The 13,160-nt window shown below is 50.0% G+C and overlaps 1 protein-coding gene across 18 annotated transcripts in view; it reads left to right on the top strand.

Moving 5' to 3' along the window:
* Positions 1 to 13,160, top strand: part of TNXB (tenascin XB) — a 121,608-nt gene that overhangs the window by 37,667 nt on the left and 70,781 nt on the right. For 15 of the 18 annotated variants that reach the window (XM_083491005.1, XM_083490995.1, XM_083491008.1 and 12 more), the window contains exons 2-7: positions 2,657 to 3,107; positions 4,496 to 5,170; positions 6,067 to 6,179; positions 6,854 to 7,007; positions 8,588 to 8,869; positions 10,852 to 11,544. In XM_083491005.1, coding sequence (XP_083347131.1) covers positions 2,666 to 3,107; positions 4,496 to 5,170; positions 6,067 to 6,179; positions 6,854 to 7,007; positions 8,588 to 8,869; positions 10,852 to 11,544 — 2,359 coding nt within the window. In that variant the 5' untranslated portion in view covers positions 2,657 to 2,665. The remainder of the gene's footprint in view (positions 1 to 2,656; positions 3,108 to 4,495; positions 5,171 to 6,066; positions 6,180 to 6,853; positions 7,008 to 8,587; positions 8,870 to 10,851; positions 11,545 to 13,160) is intronic. The other 3 variants (XM_083490997.1, XM_083490996.1, XM_083491000.1) reach the window with 1 other exon arrangement.

Below are 13,160 nucleotides of genomic sequence, written 5' to 3'. Positions count from 1 at the left end.
CCGCTTGTCCTGTGCCTTTAGAAAGCATGGGAGGTTTTCACACTTACTAGACTTGGATCCCAGCAGCTTTTCCCTTTCCCTTCTCCCTTCCCAGGGAAAATCTGCTCTTTAGTGCTAAACTGGAGCAAATGCCTCTAGGGAGAAAACCTGCATCACCATTTACTCCGACGGAGCACTAAAGAGTGGTTTCCCCCTGGGGAAAGCAGTATGATAAGCGGAAGTCTGAATAAGTGCTCAGAGAGGGATAGTTATGGCACAGGAACACAGGAAACTGCCTTATACTGAGTCAGAGCCACTGGTCCATCTAGCTCAGTATTGTCTACACTGACTGGCAGTGAGTCTCCAGGGTTTCAGGTGGAAACCCAGCCCTGCCTAGAGATGAGACCTTCTGCATGCAGATCGGATGCCATACCCCTGAGCTTCGTCCTTTCCCCTACTAAGCAGTCCTGCGTCATTCATTGCGCACCCATTTCCCTTTCACACACTGTGGCTACCAAGGAACATTTTATGCTGAATGTTTCAAGGTTGGAGCTTCTATCAAATCTGCTGTTTGCTGATTTAATTTTGTTTTTAATCTTCCTAACCCACCCTGAGAGCTTTGGCTGAAGACTAGCCAATAAAGAATGAACCTTCAACAAACACATATTTTGAACTGTGGGTAACCCATTGACAGACAATTATGTTTTCCTAACGTAGCTTTGGCCAAAAGCACCATCCCCCCTCTTGGCTATTACATGAAAGCTGATGCGGTGTAGCGGGCAGCCAAGAAGTTGAGCAGTGAATCAGGAGGTCCATGGTTCAAATTTCGCCTCAATCATAAACGGACCCGGTGGTCTTAAGCAAGCCACTCTCTCTCAGCCCATCTAGTCATAGGAGTCAACCTCTAGGGGCTGAGGTCCCCTTGGGCCCTCCAATAAAATTAGGGGGCCCCAATGTTGATGGGCATTGGCATTCAAATGGTATGGGTGTGCCCATGAGGGGGGAGGCCTTACCTGGGCCCCCAAATATTTTATTAAAGTTGGCAACCCCTAAATCTATTACAGCATTCTCACCATAGCCAACTAGACACAAGATGGACATGAGCCAACAGCTCTCTGCCTATCTGCTATTCCCAGAAAAAATGGAGGTAGAAAAGAATTATGGCATCAATCTTTGTAGGGAGCAGTTGACCTTATCAGACACCTCTCGCCAGAGTAGACATGGGAGTGGCCATTGCATGCAGCTAAATGCAGAACTGTCCAAATCATGCAGAACAGGGATTGAGAATACCTTCGGTCCTGCACAAAGGTACGCTGTTCTAAAATTCCCACCAGCTCTAAACCAGTGGCCATGACAGTGACAGGATTACAGACTTTGGAGGGCATGCGGTTCTTTATAATAGAAATAATAATTTATTATTTATACCCCACCCCTCTGGGCGGCTCCCAACAGAATATTAAAAATACAATAAAACATCAAATTTAAAAAACTTCCCTATACAGGGTTGCCTTCAGATGTCTTCTAAAAGTCAGATAGTTGTTTATTTCCTTGACATCTGATGGAAGGGCGTTCCACAGGGCGGGCGCCACTACCGAGAAAGCCCTCTGCCTGCTTCCCGGTAACCTCACTTCTTGCAGTGAGAGAACTGCTAGAAGGCCCTCAGAGCTGGACCTCAGTGCCCAGGCTGAACGATGGGGGTGGAGACGCTCCTTTGGGTATATTGGGCCAAGGCCATTTAGGGCTTTAAAGGTCAGCACCAACACTTTGAATTGTGCCCGTAAACGTACTGGGAGCCAATGTAGGTCTTTCAGGATCAGTGTTATATGGTCTCGGCGGCCACTCCCAGTCACCAGTCTAGTTGCTGCATTCTGGATTAGTTGTAGTTTCGGGGTCACCTTCTGTGATTCTATGCTGGCATATTGGTTGAAGAGCCACAGTTGCATAACATGACAGGTCCTGGAGTGTGTCACGGAATGGCTGGACACAGGGCAATGGTGGGAGGAACCAGCTGGGGAACCCCCAATGGAAGAAGGCTGGGGAGTGGCGGTGGGACAATGATGAATCGTCAAAGGGAGGTATTGGAAACTGAAGAGGCAACAAGACTTAGTGAGCAGGAAGAGTCTGTGACAGAGAGAAGTCTGGAAGCAGAGGCAGAAGCAAGAGAGGAGGGAGGCCAAGAGGCAGAGATGAGTCAGGCTAGTGAAGAAGTCAGGGGGTCTCCCCCTCCTGCTGTGACCAGCTCCCCTCCCCCCTGGTCTCCCAGGACCAGAAGAGATATGAAGAGGGAGGAGCAGAGACAGGTGTGCTGGCGTGGTCTCAGATTGCTTGGTATAGACCTGGGAGGAACAGACTTATGGAACTGTGGGAAGGAGGAGATCTTCAGCCTCCACAACTGCCTCATAGGGACAAAAACTACTGAGCAGAATTGCTGTGCTCATTAAGCCAGGCAAACATGAGCAAGCCTTGTTTCTGCTAAGAGTTAGCTTCACATACTCTCTGTGATTTATTGCTGGCTAGCTCTCTGCAGAGTGTGAAAGGAATTTTAGAAAATAGGACAGAAGTACTTCCATCGTAATCAGGAAAACAGATGCAATATTCTACACAACCGAATGCACCTTCAGGTCCATTTTGTCGGCCCTCATCCATCCATCTTTTTTTGTTGCCATTTCCCTCACAGGTCCAGAGCATGGGGAGACAACCAAGACCCATGCCCTTCCTTCTGTTCCTCTTCTGGCTGGGGACCTCTTGGGAGGCGCATGTGCCCCACCGGGTCATCCCCTCCAACGCTACCGTTTTCTCTCATATCTACACAATAAAGCTGAAGGGAGATGGCACCGAGGATGAGGGAGCCTCCTCTGCACCCCAAGAGGCGCTGGGCCCTCCTGGCTCCTCCAGGGGAGGAGGCCTGTACGAGCACACGCTGGAAGGGCCAGACCAGGAGCATGTGGTCTTCACTCACCGCATCAACCTGCCCCAGCAGTCCTGTGGGTGCCCACCTGGCACCGAGGACACCCAGGACCTCTTGAGACGGCTGCAGGCACTAGAGAACGAAGTGCGGTCACTGCGGGACACCTGCCAGGCTGGGGGAGGCTGCTGCCCTGCAACCAGCAGTTCCCAGGCTAGTACAGGTAAGGCCTTGGAGAGGGTATGCAGCACCGAAGTGACCCCCCTGGGGCACAAGGAAACCTACCTCACAGGGTTCTTGTCATAGCTGTCAAGCGTCCCTTATTTGGCGGGACAGTCCCTTATATCAGCGCCATGTCCCGCTGCTGTCCCTTATTGATGATGTCCCTTAAATAAGCTACTGAAGGAAATGGGGCCCTTTCTATGTCCAGCTGTTTTTTGTCAACAACAAATTGTTGCTGTTTTTTTGTGTTAAATATATGCTATATGGTAATTTATGGACCTAATAGGTATCTAAAGCCATTCGCACGCAACAAAATATGTATTTTATCAAAGTAATTGTTGATCCCTTATTTTGGCTGCTGATCCCTTATTTTCGAGGCTGCTGGTCCCTTATTTTCAAATCTTTAAGTTGACAGCTATGGTTCTTGTGGGGATGAAATGCGGGTGGGAGAGAACCCTGTATGCCACTACAGTTTCTTCCAAGGGGAGAAGACTCAGAGCCCGGGGAGTGGTGATGGGACACTGATGAGTGGTCAGAGGGTGAAGATTGGGAGGAGGAGGTGTCAGAAGCTGAAGATGTAGCAGGGTTTGGTGAGCTGGGAGGCTCTGTGGCAATGTCCAGAATGAGAGGCAGAAGTTGAAGCAGGAGGGAGGTCAAGAGGCATAGATGACTCAGGCTGGTAAAGAGTCACAGGTGTCTCCCACTCCTGCTGTGACAAGCTCTCCTCCCCTCTGGTCTTCCAGAACCAGAAGAGGCATGAAAAGGGCAGAGGAGAGGTTGGCTTCACACCAGCGGAGTCTCTGATTGCTTGGGGGGAAACCCTGGAGATGATGGGACTTGGGCAGCTGTGAGGAGGCGGGAACCTTCAGTCTTAGCAACTGCTTCGTAGGGGCAAGGCCTACTGGAGATGAGCTGCTGTGCTCATTAGGACTGACCCTCCTATTTCTATCGTGTTCTTGCTAATAAAGAGTTAACTCCAACTTGCACAGTGTGATTTACTGCTGGCTCGCTCCTGACAGGTGTGATATATAGGCAATACAGTCGTACCTTGGTTCTCGAACGCCTTATGACTCGAACATTTTGGCTCCCGAATGCTGCAAACCCGGAAATAAGTGTTCCGGTCTGCAAACGTTCTTTGGAACCCAAACGTCCGACGCAGCTTACGTCGCTTCTGATTGAGTGCAGAAAGCTCCTGCAGCCAATCGGAAGTCACGCCTTGGTTTCGAACATTTACGGAAGTCAAACAGACTTCTGGAACGAATTCCATTTGTGAACCAAGGTATGACTGTACGTGCAAATAAATAAACCCACAAGATGGTTAGGTGTGGCCTGGCTTTCAATCCCTGACCCCCTTCTTCCCTTCCCTACTTTCTCTCACCCCTCACCTAGGCCAGACGGACACCCGCACCTTATGCTCGAACCATGGTTCCTTCGACCTCTCCCGCTGCCTGTGCGAATGTGAGGCAGGCTGGAGTGGCCCCACCTGTGCCGAGCCAACCTGCCCAGGTGGCTGTGGTGGCCCCCAGCGTGGCAAGTGCGCGAACGGGCGCTGCCAGTGCCGCCCCGGCTACTCCGGTGCCCGCTGCGAGGAGCCGCCTTCCTGCCCAGACGACTGCAACGACCAAGGGCGCTGTGTGGATGGGCGCTGTGCCTGCTTCCCTGGCTACTCTGGACCTTCCTGTGCTGACCCGGCCTGCCCGCAGGACTGCCAAGGTCGTGGCCGATGTGTGGATGGGAAGTGCGTGTGCGACCCTGGCTACTCCGGGCCCGACTGCGGGAGCCGGGCCTGCCCCAGCAACTGCAACCGGCGGGGAGAGTGCCACAACGGGCGGTGCGTCTGTGAGCCCGGCTTCACGGGCCCAGCCTGTGGAACCAAGGCCTGCCCCAACGACTGCAACCAGAGAGGCCGCTGCCTGAAAGGAGCCGTGTGCGCCTGCCACAAGGGGTATACCGGGCCGGACTGCGGGCAACTGGCATGTCCGGAGGACTGCAGCGGCCGCGGGGAGTGCCAGAACGGAGTGTGCCTCTGCCATGATGGTTATTCAGGAGAAGACTGTTCTATAGGTAGGTAGGAAACACCTCAAGACGAAATCGCTGCGGCCCAGTGACTCAGGGTGTTGGGTTTGCTTCTGTTGCCGTCAGGCTATTTTGCAAGTTCCTCGGGCACTTCAGGTCAAACCCTGATGCTTGCCAACCGTGTAAGTGAGAGGAAGCCTTTGTTTTTCATAAGAGAATAGTTATCTTGTTCATCAATAGTAGGCAGCATACCGAACAAGCTTTTACATCCGGTATGAAAAGGTCTCTGATTTAGTGCTCATTTTTATTTCATTTAGGTGTTCATCCACACTATTTTTTGTGACTGTAATTTTTTTAATAATTATAATTTTTTTTAAAAAAAATAATCATTACATTTACATTCATTTTTTCAAAAAAATCTGTTTTTAATGTTTCATTTTAAATTGCTGTGACCCGCCCTGGGATATTGGGGTGAAGCACGAGCATTTATTATTATTATTATTATTAACTTTATATTGGTTTTTAAATCTGACTTGAGGTTTTTGTTGTTTTGTTTTTAGAACAATGTTTTTTAATCGTATGTTCATAAATCACCTTGAGAGGAAAGTAATTCATGAATAAAATCATCTTAATTATCATAGTCAGGCACTCTGGCCACCTGATCACAGCCTTTCCTGCTGTGGTGTGATATATTGTATTTCCATTTTTTATTCCCTCCCCCTAAATTTGCATCTATACATATACTGTATAATTGCATATGCAAATGGCATGCAAGTTCTAGCCACCCTAGGCATCAGGGCTTTTATCTTGATGAGGTTCAGATCAATACACTTTTGGTGGACACGCTGGGGAGCGTGAGTGTTAAAAGAAGGCTGGAGATAAATTTGGTTTTCGAATCTTTTCTGCCCCCCCCCCCACTCTTCTCTTGCTCTTGACCTGAATAGAGATTCCATCCATTGGCATCCATGTGAAAAATCGAGATGAGACGTTCTTCCGCTTGGAGTGGAGCCGCCCGGAAGTATCTGTGGATGCGTATGAAATTCATGTGAAGCCCACAGTAAGCAACCACTCTTTGGGACAATGTGCTTCCACAGAAAGCAGGGAAGGGGGTAGATTGTAAGGGTAGGTCTTTGAGCAGGGGGCTTCTTTCATTTGGCTAGAAAAATTGTGAATGGTGTATGGGGGGAGGGGGAATAGAGGTATATCCGGGCTGGCCCTAACGTTAGCTAGAGTGAGGCGGCCACTTTATGAGGCAGATGCTGAGGGGGGCGCCAGTGAGATGTTGGAGGGCAGAGCTGGTTGCGCTATGCAGCTCGCACTGTGACAACTCAGCTAGCTTGCTGCCCTCAGTTGTGGTGGAGGGTGCTGCCCTATGATTCGTGCTGAAGTAAGATCCAATTGCCCCTACGGCTGGTTCCTGTAAGTAGGCTAGGGGTGCACCATTTTGTCTCAAGCAGCATAATATCTTGGGCTGGTGTTGAGAATGCCATCCAGTGAGCCCAGATTGTGAGAGATTCAGGAGTGGCAGACAGGACTTCTTCATGCTGTGCGTGATTGAAATATGACATTCGCTACCGCTAGATGTGGCGGTGGCAGCCGACTTGGAAAGCTTTAATCAGACCGGGCCGCGTGTGTGTATCAACACAACCAGGAACTGCCAGACGGTGCATTTTTGGGTGTTTTCTTATGGTGCCGAAAAGTTACTCAGCGCCGTTCTCCTCTGATGTGCAGCGGGATCAGCAGGCAGGTGAATCAGTACGTCTGTCTGGCACGGAGACAGGCTTCGAACGCAGAGGGCTGACGCCGGGAGAGGAATACACTGTCACTGTCCGGGCAGAAAGGGGGCAGCGCTACGGACCCCCCGTCACCCAGACCGTGCGTACACGTATGTAGCCTGGAGCAGTGTGTTTCTCTTTTTAACACTTGATTGGGAGCCACCCAGAGTGGCTGGGGAAACTCAGCCAGATGGGTGGGTTATAAATAAATTATTATTATTATTCTCTCTTTTGCCCGTCTCCACCCTTGCAGCCTGTTCCCAGTTCAGCTTTAGAAGTGCCTATCTCCAGTCTAAATTACTCTCTGTGGGGCAGTGATGACGAGAATCATAGAATTGTAGTAGGGAGGGATCTTGTGGGTCACCTAGCCCAACTCCCTGCAACGCAGGAATCTTTTTGCCCACAGCCTTCCCAGGGTGGGCTCAAACCAGCAGCCTTCTGGTTAACAGCCAGAGGCACTGACCAAATGCACTGCACCACCTTATAACCCGCCTTTCCTCCGAGGAGCTCCAGGCGGCATACCAGTTCTCTCTCTTCCCCTTTTATCCATAGGCAGAGAGGCAGGGACACCCAAGATCACCCACAATATTCTGCTACACTTCCAGAAGTGGCCTTTTCATTGTGTGAAAGCTAAGATACAACGCAGAAATTAGCAGATAGTGGAACGTTTGGAAACAGGATGCACTGGTGTGCGAAAGCAGGCTAATTCATGAAGGGTAAAGGCTCCGAGTGGCTACCGGTGGCGGACTTTGGGCTGTCGCATTTCAGCGGTACCCTGTGTGGTGCCCAAATTCGCCCCTGCTGCCTCTCATGCTCCATTCTGCAGCATTGTTGTGGCACCCCCTGCAACGTGGAGCCCAGTGCAGCCAAACTGGTCGCGCTATCCTAAAATGGCCTCTGTGGCTGCTAACCACAATGGCTATGTCCTGTCTCCACTGTAACAGCCTCCGAATCTCCAGTGTCGAGAGAAGTGCTGGTCCTGCTTTCAGGATTACTTTTGGCACTGCAACATGATGCCAGAGCATGATGGGCCCTTGGCCTGATGCAGCTGCAGAGCTTTTCTTACATTCTTATACCACCTTCCCCTGCATATCATATCCTTAACTGCACTTCTTCTTTTTCTTCTTTGGCGATCACTCGTAGCTGAGTAAGATTGTCTTCCATGAACACGGTTTTAACAGTGAGACCGTTAGTGACTGTGGAGGCCAATTCTGGATCCACACTTCCTTCCACAGTGGGGACATTGGTTTCTGGGTAGGAGTTGATCATGGTGAGGGTTTGCCAAATATGTCTTCCTCTTAGCACGTTTCCCCCTTTCGTCCTAAGTTTGAGCATTTTCAAAGTCCATGACACCTTTGGTAAAGGCTGTTCTCCAATTGGAGCGCTCACAGGCCAGTGTTTCTCAATTGTTGGTGTTTATACTGCATTTTTTTTAGATTTGCCTTGAGACAGTCTTTAAACCTCTTCTGTTGACCACCAGCATTACGCTGTCCAGTTTTAAGATTGGAATAGAACTAAACACCTGTACTTCCTGTTACACCCTGTGCCAACAAATCAAGGTTTTGGTCTCAGTTTTAAAGCGCTCTGCCTCCGCTCCCTCCCTGCTACTTTCATTCTGCACAAGCTCCTGCTGCCTCTAAGTGTCCTCCGGTCTCATTTCTGTGCTATGTACATCTCTCCCCCCTTCCAGGAGTAGCTCCTCCGCGTGGCCTGCAGTCGTCGCAGGTGACAGAAAACTCCATGACCTTGGAGTGGGAACCGCCAGCCTCTCGCCCTGACGGCTACATCCTGAGCTACGTGCCTCTGGTTGCCTCTCGGCCCGCCCAGGCCGTGAAGCGTGTGGAACTGCCTGCAGCACCTGAAAGCGTCACCCTGGACGAGCTGGAGAGCAGCACCCGATACCGCATCACCATGTTTGCCCGCCAGAGCGGCGAGAACAGCCGAGCCACCAGCATCATCGTCAGCACAACTGGTAGGGCCCTGGGAGTGGCGGCTGGGAGCTAGGGGTTGCCCCTTGTCTCAGCTGGGGATGCGGGAGGGATTCAATTTGTACTGAAAGGCAGACCTACCTAATCCACACTTCCCGAAACAGTTTGCGATCCAGAACGCAGCAAAGGGAAAGGGAAGCAGAGCACTCTTCCGATTGACCCACTAGCATTCCTGTTTTCAGTTCTGCAACCTAATGGGATGCCACCACTAAGTGCTTGATACCTGTAGTACAAAACTGATAGAGAAACAGGGCCAGGTTTCATAGTCCATGCCATCTGCTTCCCCAACATGCAAATCAATCCACATGTGAGGCTAGCAGGTGAGCTTATGGGGCCACAGGTTATGCCACGTGGCAAGAGATTAAGGGAGAAGGATGGTTCAGGATGAGCAAAGGAGGCAGGTTTGCATTAAAATGTGAAGCTGACATTCTCAGCTTTCTGAAATAAGTGCATGAAATGAAACTCAGCTATCTTTCGAAATCTACAATTCTCCCAGTTTTGATAAAGGACTAAAACCTCATGGTGAAATGAAAGAAATGGTCATAACAAAACTCAACAAATGTATCCCTAGGCCCAGCGATTCTCCATTGTTACTTCCTAACTCCTTGCTAGGACTAGGGACCTGCTCATACCTTACCTTAATGTGGATTGTGAACCTCTTGTGTCTCCTTTGATTCCCCCACGTCGTTCTCCTCCAACTTCTGCTGTCCCCCATTTTCTCCTCCCTAAATTTGGAGATTCCCTATGCGATCGATGCAGCTCTCCTATTTGGATTTTCAAAGCATGAGGAATCTCTGGGTTTAGGGGGGAGAAAGTGCGGGACAGCAGCAGCCGGAGGAGAACACCACACGGACAAGGCCTGCATGTTCATCTGTCTCCAGCCTAGACAACAATGGTGGTGAAAAGGAGGCTCAGCAATTGAGGCACCATCCCACCAATTTAGGGCAACTGAGTCACCCACCAACCTCATTCTGCCCTCAGCCAGTGCTCAACTGCCCACCTTCTTTCTTAAAACCAGTCCAGGGGGTAAGCCCTGGCTGTCACCTTCCTTCTCCTTTAAGCCCAGCAATGCCCCTTGAAAAACTCAGCTCAGCAAGAAGGAGGATGGAGGCAAAGCTAGGACTAGTTGGCTCCACCTTCCATTGGCTCTGGCTCTTGCCTGTCATTGGCTATGGCTCCGCCTACTGTTGGGCTTCCCTGCCTTCCGTCCCACTAGACCCAGAGGGCACCAGTCCCAACAGCCATCCCTCGGGGGCAAAGGCTGCCACTGCCTGCTTGCTCGTTGGGTCTTAACCTCACAGGCAGGCAGGTGGCAAGAACAAGTGAGCAAGGAGGACAGCTACAGCGAGCAATGACGGCAGTGAGAAGGTGGACTCTTTAAGGGGAATCGGGGTATGGAGGGTGTCCTGGAGACAGCATGCCAGTAGGAAACGGCGTGCCAAAGGGTAACTGCAAGATGAATATGAAACTGTCCACATTCGGTGCCTCTCATCTTTCACCATAATCTTTTCCCCACGTCTTTTCTATTCAAGTATTATTACCATCTCATTATTTCCTTTTGACAGCTGCAGTGGTCAGAAGATGGCGTCCCTTTCTCTCCCACACCCCCTTGTTCTTCCCTTCTCTTGACAGCTCACAGGTCTCTGGAGATCCAACAGACAGAAAGGGCTACAAGGGTGATTTCTGAGGAAAGCTCAAACTAACTGCCTCGCTTTTATTGCAGCTGATGTGAGAGCTTGAAGGAAGGTTCCCAAGAAGGGGTCAGCAGCGCACATGTCTCTTCTGTGGGGTGCCAACTCCATTGCAGGCTGCTTCAGAAGTGGTGGATGGGTGGGAAACCAGGGATTTTCTTATCAATTGGGGATCTACCTCTGCAATTGATTTACCACTTCCCATGCATCCCATCTCCACAGCTCACTTTCATCCCCTCCTTTGCTGTAACTGCCTCAATTTTTGATCCCACCAGCACCAGCTCCGAGCCAGCCAGTCCGCCAGTACTCCACACCACCCCCCTCTTCTTCCCACCGAAGGCCTGACTCTTCCTCCTCTGGGCCTGGAGCCGGTCAGCCAGGCAACAGGCCGCAGCCAGGCCGTAGCCCTTCCAACGTTGCCAAAGCTAAGGAGCTTTTCATGAAGAAAATGACCGAGAACATCTCGACCAAGCTCTCCCCGTACAACGGGACCCTCCTTGAGCGTTTGGAGAGCTACCTCCGTGCCATAAACTTCCCTCTCCATGGTAACCGGACCATACAGAGTGTGGCCAGGGACATATACATCTATCTAATTCTCCGGAAGCCAGAGGAGGTCATAGAGAGTTTCAAGGACCGGCTTGATAGAGAGACTGACGATCTGCTTCAGAAAACAGAATCCCCAACTGCGAGAGGCAGCTACTCCCACTCAGACCATCCCAAGCCGGCGGTAGTAGGCAGCTCCTCGGGCAGTATTGAGGTTTCTCTGGACAGCGTGAGAGGGGTCTCTGACAATGTGGTCATCCTCTACCGCAATACGGGGACTGGAGAAGTAGGGGAGCTAGTGGTGCCTGGAGATTCCTCCAGAGCAGTTATCACCGGATTGGATCCTGGCACAACCTACCATGTGGAAATCCACGGGGTGCTGAAAGGACGTTCCTCTAAGTCATACTCCTTTATAACCGCCACAGGTACCAGGATGGGTAGGACGTCCGTCTCCCAGGGTGGTTCGCTATCTCCTTCTTGCCTGTAATCATACAATCACATGCCTCGTCCGTGTTGCCACCAAACTGAATCTGTGTGCCGTCCAGACATGTGTTGCTTTCACATTCTTCAGAACAGGAGTGGGGAACCTTTTTTTTTTTTAAGTCTCCATTCTCAGACCAAACAAGCGAGAGGCATTGTATTACATTTCAAGGACCTCTTCCAGCTAGTTGAAAAGACTTGAGGAGAGGGTGGAGCGTGACTGACAAAGGTTGTGGCCTGGGGAAAGTTCTGAGGGCCGGATTGAGGAGGGTAGAGGGCCGCATTCCACTCACAGGCCTGAGGTTCCCCACTCCAGAAAGTCGTTCAGACAGCGGCCTGCTAATTGTTTTCTCTTTTTCCTAATCCACAGCTTTCTTGACTTCCACACTCATATCGTTCTTCACGCCAATGTCACAGTGTCCACCAGCTAATTATCTTCTTCTTCCTGAAGCCAAATAACGCAATCACTTGCAGCTCCCGGAATTTTGTCCAGTCTGTTTTTTTGTGCTATACACTGCTTCTCGCAGTCACTGTGTTTGCCTTTGCTCCTTGTCTGTGTTGCCACAAGATTGTCTGAATGTCTGTGAACCAAACTACGATAGCCTTTGGAGGGGATCTAAACCCAAAAACAAAACAAAACAAACAAACAAAAAACAGTTGTGGTTGGACTCCAACTCCCATGAGCCCCAACAGCATGGCCACTGGCCAGCGGGATGATTGAAGTTGTAGTCCAGCAAGGCCTTGAGGGGCACCCCCTTTCCTATGAATTTGCTTGCAAACAAAGGAGTATTTATAGACTTCTTGACAAAAAAGTTTAGGATGATCCCAGTCAAGGATGATGCTAAATATAAATGATGTTTGGAGAGGAAAACAGGGTGACTGAGAAGAATTTAATTTAAGTATCCATTGCATTTTTATTCTGCTTTTCTGTCTAAAACACCAGCTTTGTCCAAACCTCCCTTTTATCCTCTCTACAACCTTGCTAGGTAGGTTAGACTGCAATATAGCAACCGGCCCTAGATCACCAGTGCTCTAAACACAACCTCACACTGGCAGATTATTGTATCTAGTTTTAAGTATTTAGTTTAAGGTTATGCCTTGAATATTTACTAGGAAGACCCAAAGAGTTCTCTCTTTAAAATAAAAGAGGGACCCCCCCAAAAAAATTAAACTTCACAATTTTTCACCTTTTGAATTTTGAAATTCCACTGAACTTTATGCTTCTGCAAAACGTTGTTTTGGCACTACTTCGTCTCTGTCACGTGATTTATTTATTTATCTACCATTGCGCACCCTTTTCCCAGCTACAGTCGCGTGCTGACCTTGGTCAAGAGTGTCTCTGGATACCTTTGTGTTTAACTGCTTTATTCTTCCTCCAGGCAAAGCAGTCGTCCCGAGCTGTTGCCTTCATGTTGCTTCTGTGTGGCTGAAAGATTTCTCCCTCAATCACACACTTTCTTTTGCAGCAATGTTGGCTTCCACCACGCACCCATCAAAACAGTTCACGTAGCTGCTGTTCCCACCCACCATCCACTGCTCAGCATCTCTATGTGCCCACCTT

Source organism: Podarcis liolepis (assembly GCF_965112155.1).
Source record: "Podarcis liolepis genome assembly, chromosome: 2".
NCBI lineage: Eukaryota > Metazoa > Chordata > Lepidosauria > Squamata > Lacertidae > Podarcis > Podarcis liolepis.
Note: the sequence above shows the minus strand (reverse complement) of the source record. Positions and strands in the feature narration are given on the sequence as shown.